The sequence below is a fragment of the Scyliorhinus torazame genome, chromosome 11, assembly GCF_047496885.1.
Source record: "Scyliorhinus torazame isolate Kashiwa2021f chromosome 11, sScyTor2.1, whole genome shotgun sequence".
Taxonomy (NCBI): Eukaryota; Metazoa; Chordata; class Chondrichthyes; order Carcharhiniformes; family Scyliorhinidae; genus Scyliorhinus; species Scyliorhinus torazame.
The window spans coordinates 226,625,392-226,653,292 of NC_092717.1; the positions used below are offsets into that span (position 1 = coordinate 226,625,392).

Sequence of the window (27,901 nt, forward strand, 5' to 3'; positions counted from 1 at the left end):
CGCTGGGTAGGGGAGAATCCCGCCCGATGTCTGTTATTTGGGAACTGAGAAGGGTTCTGAATAGACAAAGAGATCCATCACCCTGCCTCGTTCCCCAGTACAATGCAAAATATCTATCCCTTTTCACGATGAAAGAGACTCATCTATTTCAAAAGTGTTCGTTGAAATTCAATCAACCATGGTCGTTTGTATGAACAATATTACTCACATCAGCTCGCAAAACTATCAAGCAATCAATTGATGCAGTGGAAATTTAAAGTATTAAGTATATGCAAGATTAAAATTAATTAAATTAATTAAAAAGAACAATAAGACACAAGTTAAAACAACAGATTTAATTTTACTGCAGGCTTCAGGGCCCCATGACGGACAAAATGGGGGTCCCAAAGTCACACATGCCAGCAGTGGAACAGGCTTGGCAATATTCTGGAGGCAATCTCCTAATCGGCAACTCCAGGCTCACCATTTTGTTAAGCACAGCAGGTGAGCTGTAGATACTGACGGTCAAATCGGAGGTCAGCCAGCTCTGTCCCACAGGCAGATGTCTGCATTGATAAGAAAGGTTGGAAATACATTCAGTCTTGGAACTATATCGCCATTCTTTGTTTGCTGTTGGGACAAAAAACTGGAATTTGCTCCCCATCAACACTGCGGTGCCTACACTATATAGGCTACAGCAGTTCAAAAACGTTATTCAGCACTATCTTTTTAAGGGCAATTCGGGATGGGAATTAAATGCTGGCCTTTCCAACAAAGCTCACAACCCAAGAACAAATGAAATAATATCACAAACATTAATTCCGAAGCTATCAGCTGCTATTAAATACAGCCATAGGGCTTGGATACAAAACAATAATTCAAAATGTCTTACCTTGCATTGTCTTTCTTGTGGGTTCAGAAAAAAGTGGTATAAGGAGGAGGAAAATGAGGTACATAAATGATAGCCCATTGTATCGGAACAAACATGCTGAAAGACAAGTGAAAAAGAATAATTATTTCTGCACGGTGAGAAGTAACTTTGGATGAATGTTTATCACAAAAAGGCATTTTAGAGTCATTGTGTATTACAGCACAAAAAGAGACCCTTCGGCACATAATGTCTGACAAGTGAGAAAGAATAATCATTTCTGCACTGTGAGAAGTAACTTTGGATGAATGTATATGACCAAAAGGTATTTTCGAATCATAGAGTTTTACAGTGCAAAAAGAGGCCCTTCGACCCATCATGCCTGCCCCAACCATCATGCACCTATCTATTCTAATCCTATTGTCCAGTATTTGGTCCGTAACCTTGTATGGTATTGAGTTTTAAGTGCCCATCTAAATGCTTCTTAAATATTGTGAGGGTTCCCACATCTTCCGCCCTTTCAGGCAGTGAGTTCCAGATTTCCACCACCACATGGGTGAAAAATCACCTCTAATTCTCCTGCTCCTTACCGTAAATCCAGGTCCCTTGGTTATTGACGCCTCTACTAAGGGAAAATGTTGCTTCCTATGTCCTTCATAATTTTGCACACCTTAATCAGGTCGCCCCTCCAGCCTTCTCTGCTCTATGATGAATGTTAAGGGTTAAGAGACATTCCAATTAGTTGTCTCATTTATGTTAAGTATCCAATAATTGACACTGATATGTAAAGGGGCTTCAGGTGGCCTTTGTGTCGGGTGATGTGATGTTAGAGTTTTGTGCAAAGTCTGTTGAAGTAAATTAAAGGTGTTTTGTGGAAAAGCAGCAGAATCTTTGACTCTTTATACAACAGCAGCTAAACGTCTAACAAATGGTAGCAGAGGACGGTTGCTGTGCAAATGTGAAGGGTTGAAAGATACAACTTTTCCAGACCAAACCAAGGAGTGAGTGAGAAGAAAAAAAAAAGAAAACCAGATATATGGCTGAACCTAGGATAAAGATGGCCGGATATGACTACCCCCCCCCTTATTTTCTGAAAGGGGATCGTACGATCAATGGAGAAGTGCAGTAGTTATGTGGACAAAGCGAACTGCCTGGGGAAAGAGAAAACAAGATATGGCATTGGCTCTTTATTTACCTTATGACAGTAAAATCCAAAGCAAAGTGTTTTCAGAGATGTAATTGGAAGAGTTAGACTCAGAAGAAGGTCTGGAGATTCTATTACATTATATGGATAAGATTTATAAAAGAGATGACTTGTTAAATGTGTATGAAGCATGGTCGGATATTGATAGGTTCTGGAAAATAGAGGAATTCTCCATGGAAGACAATATAAAAGGCTGCAGAAATACAACCTGGAATTTCCAGTCTGTGTTGGCCTTTAAATTACTTGACTGTGCTAGAGTGAGCAACATGGATAGGTTCTGACAGGAGTTCAGTTTGCGGATAAGGATACCTTATTCGATCAGATAACAGAAGCATTAAAAAAGTTTCTGCGGAAACATTTGATTCCGATGGCTCTGATGACCCACATAGGTCAGTCTGCAATAAAGCAGAATATGGAAGACACACTACTAACAGGATGGCAAAATTGCACGGCTACAAACAGGTTCCAAGACTATAGAGGGAGATTGGGACCCAGAAAATATGAAGCCAGAAACCCAGTTAGAACCTACAATAGGAAGATGAACCCCAGAAATGCCCGGGGTATGATAAATCGATGTTTTTGATGTGACTCTGATTACCATTATGCTTTCAACTGCCCAACACATTATAATAGAGTGTTTGAAGCGATACATACAAAGAACAAAGAACAAAGAAATGTACAGCACAGGAACAGGCCCTTCGGCCCTCCAAGCCCGTGCCGAGCATGCTGCCCGACTAAACTACAATCTTCTACACTTCCAGGGTGCGTATCCCTCTATTCCAATCCTATTCATGTATTTGTCAAAATGCCCCTTAAATGTCACTATCGTCCCTGCTTCCACCACCTCCTCCGGTAGCGAGTTCCAGGCACCCACTACCCTCTGTGTAAAAAACTTGACATGGAAGAGTCCGAAGAGGAAAAAGATAGCGACCAGAAAAAAGGCATTGTCCTATTAACAAGCAGTTAATGAGGGTGTTGGTGGCAGAATCCTTCAATTCTGTTTTATTGGGCAGTGGCTGCACATGTACTGTGTGTGGAATTGACTGGTTAAAATATTACCTGGACTCCTTGAATGCTGAAAATCGTAACAAGGTTAAGAAATTTGAAAGTTCCACAAGTTTCAGGTTTAGGGATGATAATATTCTCAAGTTGCTGAAAAGAGTGGTGATCCTTTGCAATATTGCTTGAGTGAATCATTTCATAAGCATGGATGTTTTTTCAAGTGAGATACCTTTACTTCTGAGCAGACCGTCGATAAAGAAGGCACACATGAAACTGGATATGGAACAGGATAAGGCAACAGTTTTTGGAAAGACGGTGGACTTACAATTTACACAGTTGGGACACGATTGTATTCCATTACTGACAAATAATATTTCAAGTACAGTTGTTAAGGATGTGTTAATGGCAGTTGAAAATGGGACTTTAGCTGAATGAAAGCTTGTTGTATTAAAACTGCAGAAACAATTTGCACATCTGTCTCCTCGGAGGCTGAAAAATGTATGAAAGGATGCAGGGGTAAGGGATGAAGACTATACTAAACTGATGGAACAGGTTAGTGATCGCTGTGAAGTTTGTAGGAAGTACAGAAGGCCACCAGCTCGACCGATAGTAACCCTACCTTTGGCCAAGGACTTTAACGACATTGTGGGCATGGACCTTAAGATCTGGGATAAAGCCAATAATATATTTATTTTGCAGATTTAGCAACCAGATTTATTAAAGAAAAGAGAGTGACGAAGTAAAGAAAAGAGAGTAATTCTGGATCAAATCGTGGAAAAATGGATAGGCACAGGAATGGGCCCACCGGCAAAATTCCTTACAGACAATGGGGTAGAATTTTCTAATGATGAGTTTAGGGATATGTGTGAAAACGTGAATATCACAGTTATGAATACGGCTGCAGAAAGCCCATTTAGTAATGGTGTGTGTGAAAGAAACCATGCGGTAATAGATGACATGCTACGGAAAATTTTTGGCAGATAGACCAAACTGCAAGTTAAATTCAACTTCAGCATGGGCGGTACATGCAAAGAATTCATTGCAGATGGTTGGGGGCCATAGTCCCTATCAATTAGTGTTTGGTAGAAATCCTAATATTCCGCCCATCTTAGATGACCAGCCTCCAGCTTAGGAAGCGACTACAATTAGCTCTGCTTTTGCTGAGCATTAAAATGCATTACAAAGCAATCGAAAAGCTTTTTTGGATGCAGAAGTCTCTGAAAGAATTCGCAGGGATTTAAGACATAATGTACGGCCATCAGATGCCGTTTTTCAGCAAGGAGACAGTCTACTATAAGGGAGAAAATTTTAATGAATGGAAAGGCCCAGGGAAGATTCAAGGCATAGATGGCAAAACAATTATTTTGCAACATGGCAATCAAACTGTTAGGGTACATTCATCAAGGATAATGGGTACAGATTACACATTTTCAAATTTAGACAGAGCAGACAGACATGACGAGGAACCAGAATCATCTGGTATGCACGTGTTACAGAACTATGAGGACCAGTTAACTGATATAGACAGGGTTTCTGTAGAGGAACACAACACTTCTGATGAATTAGAACACGCCATTTTTCCAAAAGGACAACTGCCAAAAGTTGGTACAAAAGTGATATACTTGCCTGAATGGTCTAGTCAATGGAAGGATGCAACTGTTATTAGTAGCGCAAGGAAGCCATTGGAAAGTATAAACATTGGTTGAATGTACAGCATTCAGGGGAGGGGGTCAAGACAATGGATTGGGAATACGAAGTTCAAAAATGGAGGGCACAAAAACGCAGTGCCAGTTCAGATAGTACATCGGATAGTGAACAGGTCCGCAGGAAAAGGTTGAGAATTATCGAAAGAACATCCCACAACAGAAGGGGAAGATCAAGCAGTAGCTATACAGAACGAGATACCAGGCGGGTATTGTACTTCCTAGCATCCTATCATTCATTTTGTTGTCCTTTGCTTTGTTAGTCCTCCCGAAATGCACCTCGCACTTTTCAGGGTTAAATTTCAGTTGCCATTGTTCTGCTGATCTGACCAGCCCTTCTATACCGTCCTGTAATCTAAATCTTTTCTCCTCGCTATTTATAACACCACCAATTATCATGACATCTGCGAACTTGCTGATCATACCTCCTACTTTCACGTCTAGATCATTAATGTGCACTAAAAACAGCAAGGGAGCCAGCACCAAACTCTGCAGTACACCACTGGACACAGGCATCCAGTCACAAAAACAACTGTCGATCATCACTGTGGCCTCCTCCCAGTAGGCCAATTTTGGATCCAATTTGCCAAATTGCCCTGGATTCCATGGGTGCTTACCAATCTCTGATGTGGGGCCTGGTCAAAAGCTTTACTGAAATCCACATAGAATAAATCAGGCTAGTTTAGGCTAGTCCAGGGCTGGCTTAGCACAGTGAGCTAAACAGCTAGCTTGTAATGTAGAACAATGCCAGCAGCGCTGGTTCAATTCCCGTACCGCCTCCCCAAACAGGTGCCGGAATGTGGCGACTAGGGGCTTTTCACAGTTACTTCATTGAAGCCTACTTGTGACAATAAGCAAATATTATTATTATTATTATTATTATCAACTGCATTTTTCTCATCTACAGAACTAGCCATCTCCTCGAAAAATTCGACCAAATTTGTGAGACATTTATTTGCTCAATATTTAAGCAAAACTTATCAATAGCCATAATAGTGAGAGAGCTTTCTAGTGTGTCATATGAAAGATAGTGGGCACGATCTACCTGAATGGGAACAGAATCCTGTAGCATGATTAGCCAGGTGTTTATCGGCGCTAGGCACGCAGAGAAACATCACGCTATGTGGCAGGGGGATGGGAACCAGATTAGGAAGTTAGGGGTCCGTAAAGAGGCAGCAACTAAAGCCAGTAAGGTACTAGATAATAAACTCAATGTGACTAAGGGGAAGAGTAGACAGGGAAGAGATGATGAACGCAAAGGGACAGGTGGTCTGAGGTGCATTTGTTTTAATGCGAGAAGTGTAGCACGTAAGTCAGATGAACTTAGGGCTTGGATTAGTACCTGGGAATATGATGTTATTCGTATTACTGAGACTTGGTTGAGGAAAGGGCAAGACTGGCAACTAAATATCCCAGGGTATAGATGCTTCAGGAGGGATAGAGAGGGAGGTAAAAAGGGTGGAGGAGTTGCATTACTGGTCAGAGATGATATCACAGCTGTGATTAAGGAGGGCACGATGGAGGATTCGAGCACTGAGACAATATGGGTAGAGCTAAGAAATAGGAAGGGTGCACTAACATTGTTGGGACTTTACTACAGGCCTCCCAAAAGCAAGCGTGAAGTAGAGGTACAAACAGGTAGACAGATTATAGAAAAATTTAGGAGCAATAGAGTGGTTGTGATGGGAGATTTTAACTTCCCCAACATTGAATGGGACTCATGTAGTGTTGGAGGCGTAGATGGAGCAGAATTTGTAAGGAGTATCCAGGAGAGTTTTTCAGAGCAGTATGTAAATAGTCCAACTCGGGAAAGGGCCATACTGGACCTGGTATTGGGGAATGATCCCGGCCAGGTGGTTGAAGATTCAGTCGGTGATTACTTTGGGAATAGCATCACAATTCCGTAAGTTTTAGAATACTCATGGACAAAGATGAGAGTGGTCCGAAAGGAAGAGTGCTAAGTTGGGGAAAGGCCAAGTATAACAAAATTCGGCAGGAGCTAGGGAATGTGGATTTGGAGCAGCTCTTTAAGGGTAAATCCACATTTGAAATGTGGGAGTCTTTTAAGGAAAGGTTGATTAGAGTTCAGGACAGACATGTCCCTGTGAAAATGAGGGATAGAAATGGCAAGGTTAGGGAACCATGGATGACGGGTGGAATTGTGAGACTAGCTAAGATGAAAAAGGAAGCATACATAAGATCTAGGCGACTTAAAACTGATGAAGCTTTGGAAGAATATCGGGAAAGTTGGACAAATCTCAAACGCGCAATAAAGAGGGCTAAAAGGGGTCATGAAATATATTTGGCTAACAGGGTTAAAGAAAATACCAAAGCCTTTTATTCGTATATGAAGAGCAAGAGGGTAACTAGAGAAAGGATTGGCCCACTCAAAGACAAAAGAGGGAATTTATGCGTGGAGTCAGAGGAAATGGGTGAGATTCTTAATGAGTACTTTGCATCGGTATTCACCAAGCAGAGGGACATGACGGATGTTGAGGCTAAGGATGGATATTTAAATACTCTCGGTCAAGTCGGCATAAGGAAGGGGGAAGTTTTGGGTATTCTAAAAGGCATTAAGGAGGACAAGTCCCCAGGTCCGGACGGGATCTATCCCAGGTTGCTGAGGGAAGCGAGGGACGAAATAGCTGGGACCTTAACAGATATCTTTACAGCATCTCCCGGAGGACTGGAGAATTGCTCATGTTATCCCTTTGTTTAAGAAGGGTAGCAGGGATAATCCAGGGTATTTTAGACCTGTGAGCTTGACGTCAGTGGTAGGCAAACTGAGGGATAGGATCTATTCACATTTAGAACAAAATAGACTTATCAGTGATAAGCAGCATGGTTTTATCCAGGGAAGGTCATGTCTTACAAACCTAATAGAATTCTTTGAGGAAGTGACAAAGTTAATTGATGAGGGAAGGGCTGTAGATGTCATATACATGGACGTCAGCAAGGCATTTGATAAAGTTTCCCATGGCAAGTTGATGGAAAAAATGAAGTCGTAAGGGGTTCAGGGTGTACTAGCTAGATGGATAAAGAACTGGCTGGGCAACAGGAGACAGAGAGTAGTGGTGGACGGGAGTGTCTCAAAATGGAGAACGGTGACTAGTGGTGTTCCACAGGGATCCGTGCTCGGGCCACTGTTGTTTGTGATATACATAAATGATCTGGATGAAGACAGTAAGAAGTCTTACAACACCAGGTTAAAGTCCAACAGGTTTGTTTCGATGTCACTAGCTACATCTCCACGATCTGGATGAAGGTATAGGTGGTCTAATTAGCAAGTTTGCTGATGATACTAAGATTGATGGAGTTGTAGATAACGAGGAGGACTGTCAGAGAATACAGCAAAATATAGATAGATTGGAGAGTTGGGCAGAGAAATGGCAGATGGAGTTCAATCCAGGCAAATGCGAGGTGATGCATTTTGGAAGATCTAATTCAAGAGCGGACTATATGGTCAATGGAAGTGTCCTGGGGAAAATTGATGTACAGAGAGATCTGGGAGTTCAGGTCCATTGTACCCTGGCAACGCAGGTCGATAGAGTGGTCAAGAAGGCATACAGCATGCTTGCCTTCATCGGACGAGGTATCGAGTACAAGAGTCGGCAGGTCATGTTACAGTTGTATCGGACTTTGGTTAGGCCACGTTTGGAATATTGCATGCAGTTCTGGTCGCCACATTACCAGAAGGATGTGGATGCTTTAGAGAGGGTGCAGAGGAGGTTCACCAGGATGTTGCCTGGTATGGAGGGTGCTAGCTATGAAGAAAGGTTGAGTAGATCAGGATTGTTTTTGTTGGAAAGACGGAGGTTGAGGGGGGACCTGATTGAGGTCTACAAAATTATGAGAGGTATGGACAGGGTGGATAGCAACGAGCTTTTTCCAAGAGTGGGGGTGTCAATTACAAGGGGGTCACGATTTCAAAGTGAGAGGGGGAAAGTTTAAGGGAGATGTGCGTGGAAAGTTTTTTACGCCGAGGGTGGTGGGTGCCTGGAACGCTTTGCCAGCGGAGGTGGTAGAGGCGGGCACAATAGCATCATTTAAGATGCATCTAGACAGATATATGAACGGGCGGGGAACAGAGGGAAGTAGATCCTTGGAAAATAGGTGACAGGTTTAGATAAAGGATCTGGACCGGCGCAGGCTGGGAGGGCCGAAGGCCCTTTTCCTGTGCTGTAATTTTCTTTGTTCTTTGTTCTTTGTTCTATCGAACGACTATATGGGTAGATTGGGGGCCTCAGCGGGGGACATGCCATCCCCTCCACACACATCCCCACCCCTGCTGAAAACACTCCAGAAAGCTGTAAACTCCAGCTCTAAGTCTTTGATCATCTGACCTAATAGATCCTTATGTGGCTTCATGTCATATTCTTTGAGAATGCACTTGTTAAGAGTGCCATTGGTCTTTTCAAAATGTTAAAGGTGTAATGGAGCAAATTGGTAGCTGTAGGAATGTCATGGTGAACAGGAGGGCCAATTGCTAGGAAGTGCGGTTGTGGGTGGATTAGGGATCATCTTTTCTAGGGGCAGGCACAGAGGACTTGGGGCATGGAATGGCGATTTGAATGGAGATGATATTAGATTACCTAATTTGAGCCTTAGTTCAAACGTCAGCAAAAGAGCTGAAATCAAGAGGCAATGTGAGAGTGACAGACCTGGACATCAGGCATCAAGGAGCCCTCGCAAAATTGGAGTTAATGGGAGTCAGAGGGAAAACTCTCCATTAGTTGGAGTCATACCGAAGAGGAGCTCAAAGGAAGATGGCTGTGTCTGTTGGAGGTTAATCACCTTAGTTTCAGGACATCATTGCACAGCATCCTCAGCTGCTTCATCAAACTCCTCAGATATTGAAACAGTCTGTGCCCATATGCAGCAAGGCTGGACAACATTCAGGCGTCAGCTGATAAGTGGCAAGTAACAGTCATAGAATCACAGAATCAGAGAATTTACAGTGCAGAAGGACGCCATCCGACTCATCGAGTCTGCACCATCGCTTGGAAAGAGCACCCTACTTAAGCCCACACCTCCACCCCAGTAACCCCACCCAATCTTTTTGGACACCAAGGGCAATCTTACCCACTGGGGAAGAGTGATCATAATATGATGGAATTGTACATTAAGCTGAGAGTAGCGTACATTAGCTTAAAACTGGAGTACTGAACTTAAATAAAGCCAATTACAAAGGCTGAGTTGGCCACGGTAGATTGGATAGATTACAAATTACAAATTATTATTACAGTCATGCCGCATAAGAGCCAGGCAATAACCATCTGCAACAAGACAGAATCTAACTATCTCCCCTTGACACTCGATGGAATTACCATTGTTGGATTCCCCACTGTCACATCCTGGGGATTTCCATTGACCAGAAACTCAACTGGATCAGTCATATAAATACTGTGGCTACAAGAGCAGGTCAGAGGCCGAGAATTCTGCAATGACTGACCCACCTCCTGCCTGTCCACCATCTGTCAGGTACAAGTCAGGAGTGTGATGTAATACTCTCCAATTGTCTGGACGAGTGCAATTCCATCAACATTCAAGAAGCTCAGCACTATCCAGGACAAAGAAACCCACTTGATTAGTGCCCCTTCCAGTACCTCAACATTCACGCCGTCCACCGCCAACGCACAGTGGCAGCAGTGTGCGTGCCGCATACAAGGTGCACTGCATCAACTCCTCAAGCCTCTTTCAACAGCATCTTCCAAACCTGTTATCTCAAATAACTGGAAGTACAAGGCAGCAGATGCCTGAGAACACCACCATTTGGACGTTTCCCCCAAAGCCACAGACCATCCTGACTTAATAATAATCTTTATTGTCACAAGTAGGTTTACATTAACACTGCAATGAAGTTACTGTGAAAAGCCCCAAGTCGCCACTTCCGGCGCCTGTTCGGGTACACAGAGGGAGAATTCAGAATGTCCAATTCACCTAACAGCACGACTTTCAGGATTTGTGGGAGGAAACCGGAGCACCCGGAGGAAACCCACGCAGACACTGGGAGAACATGCAGACTCCGCACAGTGACCCAAGGAATCGAACGTGGGACCCTAGTGCTGTGATGCAACAGTGCTAACCACTGAGCTACCGTGCAGCCCACTTGAATCTATATTGCCATTCCTTCACTGTCGCTGGGTCAAAGTCCTTAACTGTCTCCCAAACAGCACTGAATCTGAACCCACATGTGAAATACAGTAGTTCAAGGCAGATCCTTTCTCAAGGGCCATTAAGGATGGGCAATAAAAATGCTGGGCGACATCCCATGAAAGAAAAAATAAATGAGGAGATTAAGGAAAAAACTTTAAAATTGATGACGCCTCTCTCTAAAAGAAAACAAATAAGATCTGAAGTTGAGTTAATGTCACTTCAGCAGAAAATATGGACAAAATGATTTTTTGACGCATCATCAGGCATGTTTAATATTCTTTATCAATCTCAGCACAAATGAAGAATAATTGGCATATTATGAGAAACATTAGGTTTGACAACTTGGTTCTGATTTCTCTAAAAATAAAATACTCGCCTGCCGCCCCCCCCCCCCCCACCCTCCCTTAGCTAGACTGCTGATTTCTGAAGCAGAGCAAGGTCAACAGCATGGGTTCAATTATTGTACCGACTGAGGTTATTCATGAAGGCCCGCCTTCTCAACCTTGCACCTTGTCCCTCGCCTGAGGTGTGGTGCTCCTCAGGTTAAATCACCACCAGTCAGCTCTCCCCCTCAAAGGGGAAAGCAGACTATGGTCATCTGGGACTATGGCAAATTTACCTTTACCTAATTATTCTCCGGTGATTAAAAAAAACAATTGTAGTGTTGGGGAACGGAATTTAACTTCTTCTGTCAACTTTAAATATAATGGCTTTTAAATGTCTCTTGCCTATTCAGACAACCACTTCATTTTATTCCAGGGTTCAAGTCCGAAAGAAACTTCAGATTTAGTTTAGAATAGAATCTTTACAGTGCTGAAGGAAGTCATTCGGCCCACGACCGCACGACCCTCTGATAGAGCACCCTACCTAGACCCACTCCCCCGTCCTATCCCGGTCATCCTACCTAGCCTGCATATCATTGAAAGGGCAATTTAACAAGGCCAATCCACCTAACCTGCAAATCTTTAGGCTGTGGGAGGAAACAGGAGCACCCGGAAGAAACCCATGCAGACACAGGGAGAATGTGCAAACTTCACACAGTCACCCTAGGCCGGAATTGAACCCAGGTCACTGGTGCTGTGAGGCTATGGTGCTAACCACTGTGCCACCCCTTGCACAAAGTTACTCATACCATACCAACTATCTGATGTGATAAATAGAGTCAAAAATGGCCTAAAAATATGAACATTCGTCTCATTTTTAAATACTGATCCCAGACAGATAATGATTCCCTAATCCTCTGCAATACTATCATCTTCCAAGTTCAAAAACAGCCATGTCTGTAATGGTTTAAAGCAGTGTTTTTCAAACTTATTTTCTCGGGGCCCACTTTTACCAGCCAGCCGACTTTCAAGACCCTCACCGGCCGACCTTTGTAACACACCATTTCCACTTACCTTTAATGCAGCAGGTGAACCTGCTTGGTCTTCACGATCTCACTTGCTTTGTCATTTAATGTTACATTTCTGCCAAGGGCTTCAGCTGATGATTTGAGTTCACGCTGCATCCTTTGAAAAAGATCAAGAAGTTTGTTCTCGAACTCGCCATGTCTTTGAAGTTTAAATTTTAATTTGCCAATACTTTCCTGCATTTGACACCCATGGGCTTTGCATCGTGATTTGCGTCAGCAAAATTAACAATGTCATACCGTAAGAAATCATCTTTAATCTGCTTTGTTCCCGATTTCAGTTTCTTTTCAATGAGTTATTCGCCAGAGACCCTGGAGCTCTGTTCCCAGCTCACACCAGCACTGCTTTGTTCTGCCTGGACTCTCCTGTGCAGCTCACACTAGCATTGCTTTGCTCTACCGTGGACTCTCCGATAAGCACTCTCCAACAGATTCACTTGTGAGATCCTGGCCTGTTTTTACCTCTGGTCCTCTCTTCCTTTTTACAAAATGATCCATCTTCAGTTCTTGAGTCCTGTTGCTTGCTTGCTGGCAGCTCCTCCATGATTTTGCGCTCAAAGCACAGTCCAAAAGGGTGTACGACGTCAGTGTAAATTCCAGGCAAGTGACCTGCTCTCTGCTGCCGCTTCTGGCGAGAAGACTCCAGCATTCTCACCTTAAACGCCGGTCACGGCCAGCATTCTGAAAAGTCTGCCGTGGCCTTTGGGCACTTCTCCCACGAACGGGAACACCACAACCAATCACTCATGACCCGCCTGCGACCCACCCGTGAGACGCAACCCTGAGTTTGAAAAGATCTGTCCCCACTTGCTTTGTCATTCAATGTTACATTTCTATCTGGGTTGTTCATCAGAGGTCCTGGAACTCACACCAGCATTGCTTTACCAAATGTGGACTATCCTGCAAAGCTCTCTACAGCAGATTCAGTTATGAGATCCTGGCCTGTTTGTGTCTCTGGCCCTTTCTTCCTTAGTCCTAACCCTAACCCTAATTTTCAGTTCTTCACGCAGTCCTGTTTCTTGCTTGCTGGCGGCTACAAAACGGAGGAAGCGCTCCTCAGTAATTTCGAGCCCGGAGTACGTTACATCAGTGTACCGAACACGAGACCTGCTCTCTGCCACCGCTTCTGGCGGGAAGATTAAATCTGCTCCTGGAACAGCGTGCTGACATACTTCGGAGGCGGTCTGCCCCGCTGGGCTCTGGGCCAGCGCACTGCTACATCTGGCTGAGGGGGCATGTATGAGTGGGACGGCCGGCATTCTTGAAAGCCGGTCGTGGCTGGCATTTTAAAAAGCCAGTCGCGGCCTTTGGGCACTTCTTCCCGCAACCGGCACCGCTGTGACCGATCATTCCGCGACCCACCTGACAGCTGCCCGTGACCCACCTGCGGGTCGCAACCGAGTTTGAAAATGACTGGTTTCAAGTAAAAAAAGGAAACAGAAAAAATTCCAGCAACATTTACTTCTACCGTTGAGTCCGAATATAAAATTAATTGCAATTAATTAGACATGAACTTCTACCCAACTTCACCCCATCTCACAGAAAAGCTATAGAGACATAATTCAGGACTTCTATATAAATTAGATGGATGTTCTTCGCAAGCTGATAGGGTTCCCCCGCCATGTTTTATTGAAATATTTTCAGGTTATAATAAATTTACTCAGTGCCATTATCTGTTCAGGGCGAAGCCATATATTTTCTTCAAGTTTGAGTTCAAATTGTCATGCATCCAATTAAATAATTAATCAGGATTTCTCTTCAGAAGCACTAACACAATGTATTTATTACAATTCACCGAATGCCATTATGGCACAATTCAGTGTGGTAGCGAGCAAGAACTGCTGTGAGCTTCCTGGTGTTTGGCCCAGCAAGGCCAGCAACGCTATGCAATGTTAATTGGTCCACTGAAGGAGGCCCCACAGACTTGTCACCGCAAATAAAGACTCGCCAGCCGATTCATCGGCACCACAGATTCCCGGTAACAAGGTTAAGCAGCACCTGCTCAGCCAACCCCAGTCAGCTCGCAAGAATGGCGCCAAGAAGACTGGCCCCAAGATTCGGGGATGCAGATCTGAGGAGACTCCTAGACACGGTGGAGCCCAGGCTAGATGTCCTGTTCCCTCGAGGGTTCCAGAGGGTCGGCCAATGCTGCCTTGGATGAGGTGGCGATGGCTGTAAGCTCTGGATGTGTGACCAGAGCTAAAAAAGGTCAGCGATCTACACCGGTCAGCATGAGTGAGTGGACACTCAAACTACCCCCCCCCCTCCCCCACCCTCCTCCCAAGACTTTATGACCACCACATGAGCATCCACCCCCCCTGAACTCTCCATGCAACCCACAGGTCTCCCTTCACCCCACTTCAACCCTCCCAACCCTTCCTCACACCCCTCCTCCCACCATTGTGAACCACACATGAGGCTAATGATACCCTCGCTTTGTCTCCTCAGGAATAGCTCTCCCACAATCAGCGGGTGCCGGACTCAAGAATCCTCACCTCCTTAGAGGAGTGGCCCTAGAGGTGGCTGGGGTGGCCGAGGACAGTCGTGGAATTGTTATTGCCAACGGGAATTATTATTGCCAACCCATCCTCGGAAACCACCTCAGAGGGGAGCTCCGAGGAAGACACGATTGAGGCATCACAGCTGTCATTCCCACCCTCCACCAGCGCAGATCTACGCACCTTGGTGGGAAACGTTAGTGGTCAGGCTTCTGGGGCAGAGTCTGGTGAGCACCATACAGCAGCTGATGCACATCAGGTGGAGGCAGAAATCCCAGGCGAGACAGCAGTAGGAGGTCTGCTGGACCCCAGGACGCAGCTGATGGAGACATTAGGATGCGGTCAGGACATTCAGAGGGTGATGTCAGCGACACTCCAGCAGGTTCATAGCCGATTGGAGGAGTCCCAGAGAGGCTACGAGTGCTGGAGATGTCTTCGGCAATGCGTGGCACCGAGGCCAACACTGCTAGGGTGGCGATCACAATGGAGAGCCTGGTGCACGACGTCAGCACCATGAGTGGAGGTATCCAATGAGTCGCTCAGTCAGTGACGGCCATGACTGAGGGTCTCGGCAGAATGTTCAACTCACTGGGGAATGCACGCAGCACCAGGCTGACCTTGATGAGGTGCTGCAGGACATGTTCCGCTCTCAGATGGGAATGGCCAAGGAACTGTGGAGCTTGTCCCAGTGGCAGGTGGGCATTGCCGAGGCGCTGTAGAGCATGGCCTAATCACTGAGGAGCATCACTGAGAGTGTCAACCTGATGGTGCAGGCATCAGGGAGCTGCCACGGCTGGCAGTGCCACATGATGCTGGGGTAGACTGGGCTCAAACCAGCCGCCCCTCCATCCCAAGGTGAACCCTTGGGCCGTATGGGCACCTCCAGGGAGGAGTAGAGCTGGGTGGCAACCAAGACCCATCACATGGAGTGGTGACAGTGGGCACCAGCTCCACCCTAAGCCGAACAGGGTAGACCACACCAAAACGGACTCCACTTTTATACAGGTCAGCTCTGCATCCACGTCTTGATAGAACCTGATGGCATGGCCTTCCATCTTAAAGACAAGTGCCGGGATTCTCTGAGCCCGTGCCGGCTCGGAGAATTCGAGTTGACACCAAGACAGCCCGTGATGCCTGTCCAATACCGTGACGCGATTCTCCGGCGATCGCAGAATCGGTGCTGGTCGGGGGCTTTTGAAAGAGTCCCCCGCGGCGATTTTCCGCGGTTGAACGGCCAAGTTCCCACTGGCGTGGTTCACGTATGGTTCCACCTGGAGGGAGCTCGGCGTCGCAGCTGCGGTGGCCGTCCTGTTGGAGGGGCGGGGGGATCAGCCTCTGGGGACGCCTCCACGACAGGGCCACCAATCGGCGGGCGCACGCGATCCAGGGGGGGGCCTACCTTCTTCTGCGCCGGCCCGCTGTGTGGCTCCGCCATGTTGCGCGACGGTGGCGTGCGCATGTGCGGACCCGCAGCCGGCCGCCACACACATGCGCCGACTGGCGGCGAGCAGTGCAGGGGCCGCGTACGCCAGCTGGAGCAGCACGGAGCACGCCAGCACCATGCTGGCTCCCTGTGGGCAGCAGAAGCGCTGGGCCAAGAGGCCCATTGACGCCGGCGTGAAACACTCCGGTGTTTACGCCGGCGTCAACACTTAGCCGCGTTTTCAGAGAATCCCGGCCAAGTTGTTCCTTCGCCCAATTTAGAGCCCTCTCTTTCTCCTTGAAGATGTGAAACTTCTCTATCATCACACACGATGGATGCTCAGGACGAGACCTCAGCCTGAGTGTACGATGGGCTTGGTCCAACTCAGGAGAGGATGTGATTCCACCCTTGCCCACCACCTTACCTAGCATATCTGCAAAGTACTTTGTGGGCATTGGGCCTTCTATCCCCTCCGGCAGCCTCAAAAGGGGCTGGTTTAGCACAGTGAGCTAAATATCTGGCTTGTAAAGCAGACCAAGGCAGCTGCGCGGGTTCAATTCCTGTACCAGCCTCCCTGAATAGGCGCCAGAATGTGGCGACTCGGGGTTTTTCACAGTAACTTCATTTGAAGCCTACTTGTGACAATAAACGATTTTCATTCATTTCAAATTCGAACAATTTTGCTACCTGGACCTATTCTCTAGGTCATTCATCTTGGCCTTCAACAATGTGTTCGCTTCGACGATTTGGATAGCTCCGCTTCCAGCGAGGCAATCCAATCACTGGGGCTCAAAAGGGCCACTTCCATATCTTGGATCGTGGCTCCATGTGCTTCCATGGTTTCATTAGTTTTCCCCAGACTGTTCGAATGGGGGCCAAGGCTTCTTCAAATATTTCCAAAGGTCCTCTGACACAATTCGTCCGTGTTTTTCGAATTCCTTTGCCTAAATATCAGAAACCTTGGCCGTTCCATTGGTGGAGTGGCTGGAGCACCACAGGCTGACTTCGCCATTTTACCTGGACCTCAGACTCCATCAACGAACTACGGCTTTCCACCATCCTTCCTTTTTTGGGGCATTTTAGTCATACGAGAGCCTTGTTACATTAACTATGTGGGTTTTCAAGCAAAAACAGCTCATGGTACTAAGAAAAGGGGAAAAAGGGTACAGTACTGTTGCAGGTGCTACCTTGTGTGCATCTTCCCCCTATATTACACCACCGGAAGTCCATTGAATAACTGTTTAACTGATAATTGTAAAACTATTTCTTTGATGTTAATGCAGTTAATTTTTATTTTTTATTTTAGAGTACCCAATTCATTTTTTCCAATTACGGGGCAATTTAGTGTGGCCAATCCACCCAGCCTGCATATCTTTGAGCTGTGGGGGCGAAACCCATGCAAACCCGTGAGCCCCAGCGATTGGATTGCCTCGCTGGAATCGGAGCTATCTTCAGTGGTCGAAGCGAAGGGAGAATGTGCAAACTCCACACGGACAGTGACCCAGAGCCGGGATCGAACCTGGGACCTCGGCGCCGTGAGGCAGCAGGGCTAAATGCAGTTAATTTAGTTTTTAATTATCTTTGTTGAAACATGAAAGATACATATTGGTCAGAATGATCACTACTGGGGTAAAGTAACCCTTCCTCACAGTTTTACAAATTAAAAAAATTGTTTGGGGTTCTCGTCCGATATCCGAACATATGTTGGGATCTGGTCCAGTATTCTAACACCACCAATGCATCTACTATTTCTAGGGCCACTTCTTTAAGTACTCTGGGATGTGAATTATTAGGCCCTGTGGATTTAATGGCCTTCAATCCCATCAATTGCCCAACACCATTTACCTACCAATACGGATTTATTTCAATTCTTCCCTTTCACTAAACCCTGTGTTCCCCAACATTTCTGATATGTTATTTATGTCCTCCCTTATGAAGATAAACCTAAGTATGTTTTTAGTGGTCAGCCATTTCTTTCTTCTCCATTATACACCTTTGTCCAGCATGAATCTTTTTACCTTTTCAGGCACCGATGATTAAATTAAATCCACTTAAAACTATACCTTATTTCTAATATTCACCAATACAAATATAAATCCCATAAAACCACCTTTATTTTCCCATTATCTCAATTATCCTCAAAACTTTATCGAGAGACCATTGCATTGACAGCATAGAAAGACTAACCACATGCTCCCTTGTCAGCCCTGACCATTCAGCCAAGAGGATGGCGGTTTGGAGTCGCAAGTTGGTTGCCCTCCACCAGGCATGCCTCTTGGAGGCGTTCCACCTCCCTCTCTTCCTGCCTCTTACTGCAGCTGATGGCAAATGGCACAGAATGAACAGCAGCTCCACACCTTTCTGGGATCGGAAAGCCTTGAGGGCCATGAGTCAGGAAGAAACCTACTGCAATGTGTGCTTCACCACAGAGAGGAGAATACAAGTGAGCATCATTGACATCCAGTTACCTTAGGGTGTTGACTGCTCTGGCCACTTGTACTGACCTTGAACTATGCTGGCCTGAGGCCTGCAGCCACTAATTTTGTCACTTTATATTTTTGCTTTGTTCTTGATTTGAGGTGAACCTGTATTTAGCCTGTATTGAATATTTAAAGTTACTCTGTGGACCTTGATTTGAAACTTTGATTAAGTCAAATAATTAATCAATAGTAATCAGCAGTGATATTATTAACTGTAGATTTATTTTCCAAAAGGTTTGGCCAGGATTTTCTGCATGAAGTGTGTTAACAGATGTAAAAAATAGGCTTCCACCAGCCGGCCACAATGGCGGGTATTGTGTATTATGCGGTTCGAACTGCCTTAATTATTCATCCACAATTCCAGTATATGATTTACCCACCCTGTCATAACATCTGAGCTTCCTAACTTCGTCCGCCATGTTTAAATGGCACTCCTGCACAGTGTTCGGACTCTGTGCAGGCTAGGGCAGCTCCAGTGAAGACATCACTCCCAAAGACAGAAAGCACGCTGCTTCCAAATTCAGTGACGCCTAACTCGTGCACCTATTGGATGTAATCAATACCCATTGCAATATTCTCTACCCTGCTCTTGCTGTAGAACTTCCATCAAGGTGCCCAATCAGACTTGGGAGGTGGCTGCAGCGCTGGTCAGAAAATGTACTGAAGACTTCTGGTTGCGGCGATGCCTTGCTAGCCGCACGTTTCGGCGGCTCCAGCTCCGACGGACCTTCGGGCTCTTTTAAGAGCCCCAACGGGAGATTTTTGGGCGACGCAACCCGGTGTGGGGTGAGTGAGTAGGGAGTCCCCCCCAACGAAGGAGGAAAATATCGGCGGCGGCGGCTGCAGCGCGAGGAATCGTCGACGAAAGGGACAGAAAGGGAGAAGACACAAGATGGCGGCGGAGAAAGCTCAGGCGACATGGGGGCCCGAGCAAGACGAATTTTTGAGACGGTGTGTGGAGCTACTAAAGAGGGAGGTGCTGACCCCGATGCTACAGGCAATTGAGGGGCTCAAGGAGGCACAAAGGACCCAGGAGACAGAGCTCCGCGTGGTGGAGCAGAAGGTGACGGATAATGAGGACGAGATCCTGGGCCTGGCAGTCAAAACACAGACGCACGAGGCACTCCATAAAAAGTGTATTGAAAGGATCGAGGCCCTAGAAAACAGAGCGGGAAGGAAGAACCTTCGGATACTGGGTCTCCCTGAGGGAGTGGAAGGAGTGGACTGTGGAGCTTATGTAAGTACGATGCTAAGCTCATTGATGGGTGCTGAGGCCCCTGCGGGCCCCTTGGAGGTGGAGTGGGCACATCGGATCCCGGCGAGAAGACCAAAAGCAGGAGAACCACCCAGGGCGACAATTGTGCGATTTCACCGCCTTAAAGATAGAGAAGAGGTCCTGAGGTGAGCTAAAAAGGTGCGGAGTAGCAGATGGGAGAATGCAGTGGTGTACCAGGATTGGAGTGCGGAGGTGGCGAGAAGGAGGGCGAGTTTGAACCGAGCCAAGGAGGTGTTACACAAAAAGGTGCTGCAGCCGGCACGACTATGGGTCACGTACCAGGAGAGACACTATTATTTCGATACGGCGGAAGAAGCATGGACCTTTATTAAAGAGGAGAAATTGGATCGGAACTGAGGGACTGATACTGTAGGGAATGTTATTGTTATTGTTATGGTTGATGTAAATAGAGAAGTAAATTGGGATGGGGGGAGACACTAGGAAATGTGGGCGCCGGTGAGGGGGGAAAGAAGGGACATAGGCGGAGAATGAGGAATGGGAGGGGGAGAGGAAAGGGAGCTGCGCCACAAGAGGCGGGTCAGATAAAGGGATGTTCCCGCGCCAGAAAGATTATGGCGGGAAGACAGGCGCAAGGCGGATGGGAGTTCCCCACACGGGGGGGTCAAGGAGTGAGCAGGAGTAGCCGGGGTCAGTTGAAGTCAGCTGACTTGCGGAAGTAATATGGGGGGAGCAATTACGCTAGAAAGGGATCTAGCGGGGGGGGGGGCAACTGGGTTGCTGCTGCGGAAATCAAAAAGGAACTGGCTAAAGAGTGGGTGCACGGGGATGGAATGCGACGCCTGGGGAGTGGGAGCGCGGAGGCGGGATATGGGACTGGCCTAGAGAAGGTGATGGCTAGTCGACACGGGAGGGGGGCAGGTAGCCCCCTAGTGAGGCTGATCACGTGGAACGTGAGAGGCCTGAACGGACCGATTAAAAGGGCCCGAGTGCTCGGGCATTTGAAAGGACTAAGGGCAGACGTGGCTATGCTCCAAGAGACGCACCTGAAGGTGGCGGACCAAGTTAGGTTAAGGAAAGGATGGGTGGGACAGGTGTTCCACTCAGGACTAGATGCAAAGAATAGAGGGGTGGCATATTGGTGGGGAAACGGGTAGCATTTGAAGCAAAGAACATCGTAGCAGATAGCGGAGGTAGATATGTAATGGTGAGTGGCAGGCTGGAGGGAATGGAGGTCGTGTTGGTTAATGTATATGCCCCAAATTGGGACGATGCGGGATTTATGAGACGGATGCTGGGTCGTATACCGGACCTGGAGGTAGGAAACTTGATATTGGGAGGGGACTTCAATACCGTGCTGGACCCAGGGCTAGATAGATCCAGCTCAAAGACCGGAAGAAGGCCGGCAGCGGCCAAGGTGCTCAAGGGATTTATGGACCAAATGGGGGGAGTGGATCCATGGCGATTTCTTAGGCCGAGGGCCAGGGAGTTCTCCTTCTTCTCCCATGTCCATAAAGTGTACTCCCGGATAGATTTTTTTGTTTTGGGAAGGTCGTTGATCTCAAGGGTGGAAGAAGCTGAGTATTCAGCCATAGCGGTTTCGGACCATGCCCCACACTGGGTGGACCTGGAACTAGGAGAGGAAAGGGAGCAGAGAGCACTCTGGCGATTAGATGTGGGATTGATGGCGGACGAGGGAGTGTGTGGAAGAGTGCGGGGGTGTATTGAGAGATACCTGGAGGTCAATGACGACGGGGAGGTCCGTGTGGGAGTGGTATGGGAAGCACTAAAAGCGGTGGTCAGAGGAGAGCTGATCTCCATTGGGGCCCACAAAGGGAAAACAGAGGCCAAGGAAAGGGAAAGATTACTGGGGGAGATTTTAAGGGTGGATAAGGAATTTGCAGAGACCCCGGAGGAGGGACTGTACAGGGAGAGGAGACAACTCCAGACGGAGTTTGACCTCCTGACCACCAGAAAGGCGGAGGTGCTGTGGAGGAAGGCACAGGGGAGGAGGTATGAATATGGGCAAAAGACTAGTCGCCTGCTGGCTCATCAGTTGCGAAAGAGGACAGCGGCGAGGGAGATAGGGGGAATTAGAGACGAAAAGGGAGCCACGGTGCGAAGAGCAGGGAAGATAAATGAGGTGTTCAAGACCTTTTATGAGGGACTGTATAGGTCCCAACCCCCAGAGGGAGAGGAGGGGATGCGGCAGTTCCTGGATCAATTGAGGTTCCCGAGGGTGGAGGAGCAGGAGGTGGAAGGCCTGGGGGCACCGATTGGGGTGGACGAGGTTATTAAGGGGCTGGGGAACATGCAAGCAGGGAAGGCTCCGGGACCAGACGGGTTCCCGGTGGAATTTTATAGAAAATATGTGGACTTGTTGGCCCCGTTGTTGTTGAGGACGTTCAATGAGGCCAGGGAAGGAGGGACTTTACCCCCGACAATGTCGGAGGCGACGATATCGCTAATTTTGAAGAGGGATAAAGATCCGTTGCAGTGCGGGTCCTATAGACCTATTTCATTATTGAATGTGGATGCCAAATTGCTGGCAAAGGTACTGGCATCGAGGATAGAGGACTGTGTCCCGGGGGTGGTGCACGAAGACCAGACAGGGTTCGTAAAAGGGAGACAACTGAATGTTAACATGCGACGACTATTAGGGGTGATAATGATGCCCCCAGTGGAGGGGGAGGCAGAGATAGTGGCGGCAATGGATGCAGAGAAGGCATTTGATAGGGTGGAGTGGGAGTATTTATGGGAAGTGTTAAGGAGGTTTGGGTTCGGGAACGGGTTTATTAGCTGGGTCAAACTTCTTTATGGGGCCCCAACGGCAAGTGTAGTCACGGGTCGGCAAAGATCGGAGTATTTCCGATTATACAGGAGAACAAGACAGGGATGCCCACTGTCTCCACTGTTGTTCGCGTTGGCAATTGAACCTCTGGCCATGGCGTTGAGAGACTCCAGGAAATGGAGAGGGGTGATTAGAGGGGGAGAAGAACACCGAGTCTCGCTATACGCGGATGACCTACTGTTGTATGTGTCGGACCCAGCGGGGGGGGATGATAGAGGTTATGCGGATGTTGAGGGAGTTCGGAGATTTCTTGGGATATAGGCTCAACATGGGGAAGAGTGAACTATTTGTGATACACCCAGGGGACCAGAGTAGAGAGATAGAAGGCCTGCCTCTAAGGAAAGTGGAAAGAAACTTCCGATACCTGGGGATCCAGATCGCTAGGAGCTGGGGAACCTTGCACAGACTTAATCTGACATGGCTGGTAGAACAAATGGAGGAGGACTTCAAGAGGTGGGACATGCAGCCTCTGTCGTTGGCGGGCAGAGTGCAGGCAATTAAGATGATGGTCCTCCCGAGGTTCTTATTTGTATTTCAATGTCTCCCTATACTAATCACTAAGACCTTTTTCAAAAAAATAGACAGGAGCATCACGAGCTTCGTGTGGGCAGGGAAAGTCCCGAGGGTAAGGAGGGGGTTCCTACAACGTAGCAGGGACAGAGGAGGATTGGCGCTACCGAATTTGGGCGACTACTATTGGGCCGCCAATGTGGCGATGATTCGTAAATGGATGATGGAGGGAGAGGGAGCGGCGTGGAAAAGACTGGAGAGAAAGTCCTGTAAAGGGACGAGCTTAGAGGCGCTGGTGACGGCGCCGCTACCGTTCTCACCAAAAACGTTTACCACAAACCCGGTGGTGGCGGCAACATTGAATATCTGGGGACAATGGAGGCGACAGAGAGGTGTGCGGGAGCCCTGGTGGGGTCCCCAATCAGGAACAACCATAGGTTTGCCCCAGGAAGAATGGATGGAGGATTTCAGAGCTGGCACCAGTTGGGAATTAGGAGGGTGGGAGATTTATTTATAGATGGGACGTTTGCGAGCTTGGGAGCATTGGAGGAAAAGTCTAAGTTGCCCCGGGGAAACTTCCTTAGATATATGCAGGTGAGGGCGTTCACTAGACAACAGGTGAGGGAATTTCCGCTGCTCCCGGTACAGGGGATTCAGGACAGAGTGCTTTCGGGGGTGTGGGTCGGAGAGGGCAAGGTGTCAGAGATATACCGAGAGATGAGGGAAGAGGGGGAGGAGTTGGTGGGCGAACTAAAAGGAAAGTGGGAAGAAGAGCTAGGGGAGGAGATAGAGGAGGGTATGTGGGCTGATGGCCTAAGCAGGGTAAATTCCTCTTCCTCATGCGCCAGGCTTAGCCTGATTCAATTCAAGGTGCTACATAGAGCACACATAACGGGAGCAAGACTGAGCAGGTTCTTTGGAGTGGAGGACAAGTGTGGGAGGTGCGGCGGAAGCCCGGCAAACCACGCACATATGTTTTGGTCGTGCCCGGCACTGGAGGGGTATTGGAAGGGAGTGACGGGAGTGATTTCTAAGGTGGTGAAGGCCCGGGTCAAACCAGGCTGGGGGCTAGCTCTATTTGGAGTTGCGGATGAGCCGGGAGTGCAGGAGGCGAAAGAGGCCGACGTTGTGGCCTTTGCGTCCCTAGTAGCCCGGCGTAGGATTCTACACATGTGGAAGGAGGCGAAACCCCCCAGACTGGAGGCCTGGGTAAACGATATGGCGGGGTTCATAAAACTGGAGCGGATAAAGTTTGCCCTGAGAGGATCGGCTCAAGGGTTCACCAGGCGGTGGCAGCCATTCCTCGACTACCTAGAGGAACGTTAGAGGGAAGACAGATGACCAGCAGCAGCAACCCGGGGGGGGGGGGGGGGGGGGGGGGGTGGAAGTTTTAGTTTATGTTAAATGATTACATTACCATGTTGATTAGCCATTTGTTTATTGTTAAACTTTCTTTACTGTTATGTTTGTTCTGTAAGGGGAAAAAATTTTGATCGAAAAAACTTCAATAAAACATATTTTTTTAAAAAAGAAAATGTACTGAAGAGGTCAGCCACAAATTGCAGGAAAAGAATGACTCCCTCTGTTCCACCAAAGTAAGTCGACCACATAATCACACTCAATTCATACACTCAAAAGCTCATCACACATTCACCGGTATCTCACTACTCTCTCCATCTGTCTTCATGCAGGACAAGCTGGCTCGCAATGAGAGGTCCCAGATTGGAGGTGGAGTTCCCGAGGTAAAGGTTCTCACGGATCTCAAGAACAGAGCGATAGAGCTGGCTGGAGAGGACATAGACGGTGTCTGCGCTGACAGTGAGGTCAGCAATGCACACTCAATTGAGGATCCTGCACTACAACATCCATCAGACAATTATACTGTGAGCAATTTCCCATGTTTCAGAGTCACCTGCCATGCACTAATTGCCCCTCCTTTCTTTCGGAGGCATCCATGAGCCAGGCTCTCAACTCCTGACCCAATGGCCGCTTGGATGAGGATCCTAAAGTCCGCAATTTTGAAGTCACAGCGCTCACCCAAATACTCCAGCAGTGCAGAAACACATAGCTCGGTGTTCTAGAGTAGCCTCGATGTCACAGTCTGGTGAACACACTGTACCATCTGGTCCACAGCAGGTGGAGACAGGGACATCAGAGGACACCAGCACTCGGAGGACTGCTGGAGGTCACAATTCTGCTGAGTCAAAGTCTGATAACGAGCTTCTGGCCTTGGTCCTAAATCAGTTGCTGGAGCTGCAAAGACAAGCAAGGGAACATCGGGAAGTGATGTCAGCTGCACACTCCTCAGACTGCAATGCACGATGGAGGAGTCCATGTGGCCTTCAGTCTGAGGTGATAGCGCCAGCATGCCAATGAACCAAGGTATGATGGTAGCTGCAATGGAGATCTAGGTCCAGGATATTAGACCTGCACTATCGCAGGAGCTGCACTCCATCACTGTAGCCACTGGTGATATCCATCAGTGTCAATTCAGGTGAGCTGAGGGGCACCTCCATTTCACTCCAGATGCCGCTTCTCCTCAATGAGTTAGCCAGGGACACTCAGGCACGCATTGGGAGGAGGACCAGAAGTTCAACACCCTGGGACCATCCACCAGATGACTCCAGGAGGAATCGGCCAATCCAAATCCCCTCTTATTATGCAATGACGTTAGCGAGCATCCTCTGGAGGGCCCAGTCTGCTTTGGGTGTCCTGCTGTGGGGCACGTCCACCCTTCTTGGCCTGTTGGGGCCCCCCCTCCATTATGGATGTCAGGGAGCACCAAGGCGTAGTGGCAGGGTAAGGAAAATGAAAAAGATGTTGTTGCACAACTTTGACACAGGTGCTAATACATTTCTCTATTCACAAATGTAAATAAACTTACAATCATTTCATATGTCCTCTTGTCTATACCTCCTTCTTATGATGAGCGGTCTTACTGTCAATACACATATGGTTTCACCAAGGCCTTACACAGCTACAGTAAAAAACCTTTGCTCCAGTACACAATACCTCTCACAGTGAAGGACAACATACCTTTCCCTTCCTAACTGTTTGCTGTACCTGCATGCTTGCTTTCAGTGAGTGGTGCATCAGGACACCCAGGTTCCTTAATATCACTGCAGGACCTCACTAATCACTGCCTGCCACTTAAAAAAAAACTTTATTCCTACTTTCTGTTTCCTGTCTGATAACCAAATCTCAATCCATGTCAATCCCATGCGCTTTAGTTTTGCACACGAACCTCTTATGTGGGACTTCATCAAACGCTTTCTGAAATTCCAAATGCACCACATCCACTGGTTCACCGTTATCTATTCTATTGGTTACATCCTGAAAAAACTCCAATAAATTTGTCAAACATGATTTCCCTTTCATAAATCCATGTTCACTTTGTTTAATCCCGTTGTATTTTCCAAGTGTTCTGTTATCACATCCTTTGTAATAGGCTCTCGACTTGTTCCTACTATTGATGTCAGGCTAGATGACAGATGGGAGACACTATCAAAAGATACGTAAACAACTGCATATTGTGAAGCTTGTGCCTGTGATGAGAATTGATAAGGACTTATGTTTATCCGGTCTTTATTTTGAAGGAGTCTGAGTAAAGCCTCAAAAGGTTGGAATGGTGCCAAAAATTGGACTTAAAAGAGCACAGCCCCCAACATTTGGGACTGTAGTCGAAGTGGATTAGTTAACCACTCAAGACTACCGGAGGAAGGGCCATTGGCAAAGTGACTGACCGAGACTTCACCTCCATGCAAGAGATTTGGCTATGTATGAGCCATGGGGAATTTTACCATTTTGGGGAGCTGTGGTAAACAGAACAATTGGGGTTCTTTTAGCTTTTTGTGGAGCTGTCTTGAACAGACCAATTTGAGGATACCATTTGCAATATAGTATGTGCTTGTATGTATTTGTAATATGTCACAAAGCATATATATATATATATATATATATATATAAAAAACATGTTTGTTTTTCCTTCTTCCTTTCTGTCCTTTTAATGAAGCGCTATCTTTCTTTCCTTTTTCTTTTTAGCAATAATTGCTTAATTATTGATTAATAGTTATAATTTTCACATGTTATTTGACATTGAGTCATTCATTGCTGGGTTGGATGGAGTTACTGGGTTATGGGGATAGGGTGGAGGTGTTGACCTTGGGTAGGGTGCTCTTTCCAAGAGCCGGGGCAGACTCGATGGGCCGAATGGCCTCCTTCTGCACTGTAAATTCTATGATGATTGCTGTTCATCCAGAATAGGGCTCCAAACCCAAGTGAGGAACTCTCGCGCCTTTACAGCTCCACCCACCAGAAAAGACCCTCCTCCTATTTTGAGCTATCTCACTGACTAACTGCATGGGAAAATGATGCACATTACCTTTCAAGTTCTCTCCACCTTCTTCCACCCTCCCCCGGCCACCCATCAACTTTCCCCAATCACCTCAGACCCACCCAATATCATCACTTTGTTCCGCTCTGTTAACCTTGCACCTCCCCACATTACCCAAGGCCCTATCATGATCCACCTCCACATACTTTTTTTCCCCCTCAGAGCTTAAACCTCTTTATTCAATGAGGCCTC

At 47.2% G+C, this 27,901-nt stretch overlaps 1 protein-coding gene across 5 annotated transcripts in view; it reads right to left on the reverse strand.

The window, feature by feature from the left end:
* Window positions 1–27,901, reverse strand: part of LOC140385819 (piezo-type mechanosensitive ion channel component 2-like) — a 1,561,269-nt gene that overhangs the window by 1,297,036 nt on the left and 236,332 nt on the right. For all 5 annotated transcript variants that reach the window (XM_072468377.1, XM_072468380.1, XM_072468378.1 and 2 more), the window contains exon 2: window positions 872–967. In XM_072468377.1, coding sequence (XP_072324478.1) covers window positions 872–967 — 96 coding nt within the window. The remainder of the gene's footprint in view (window positions 1–871; window positions 968–27,901) is intronic.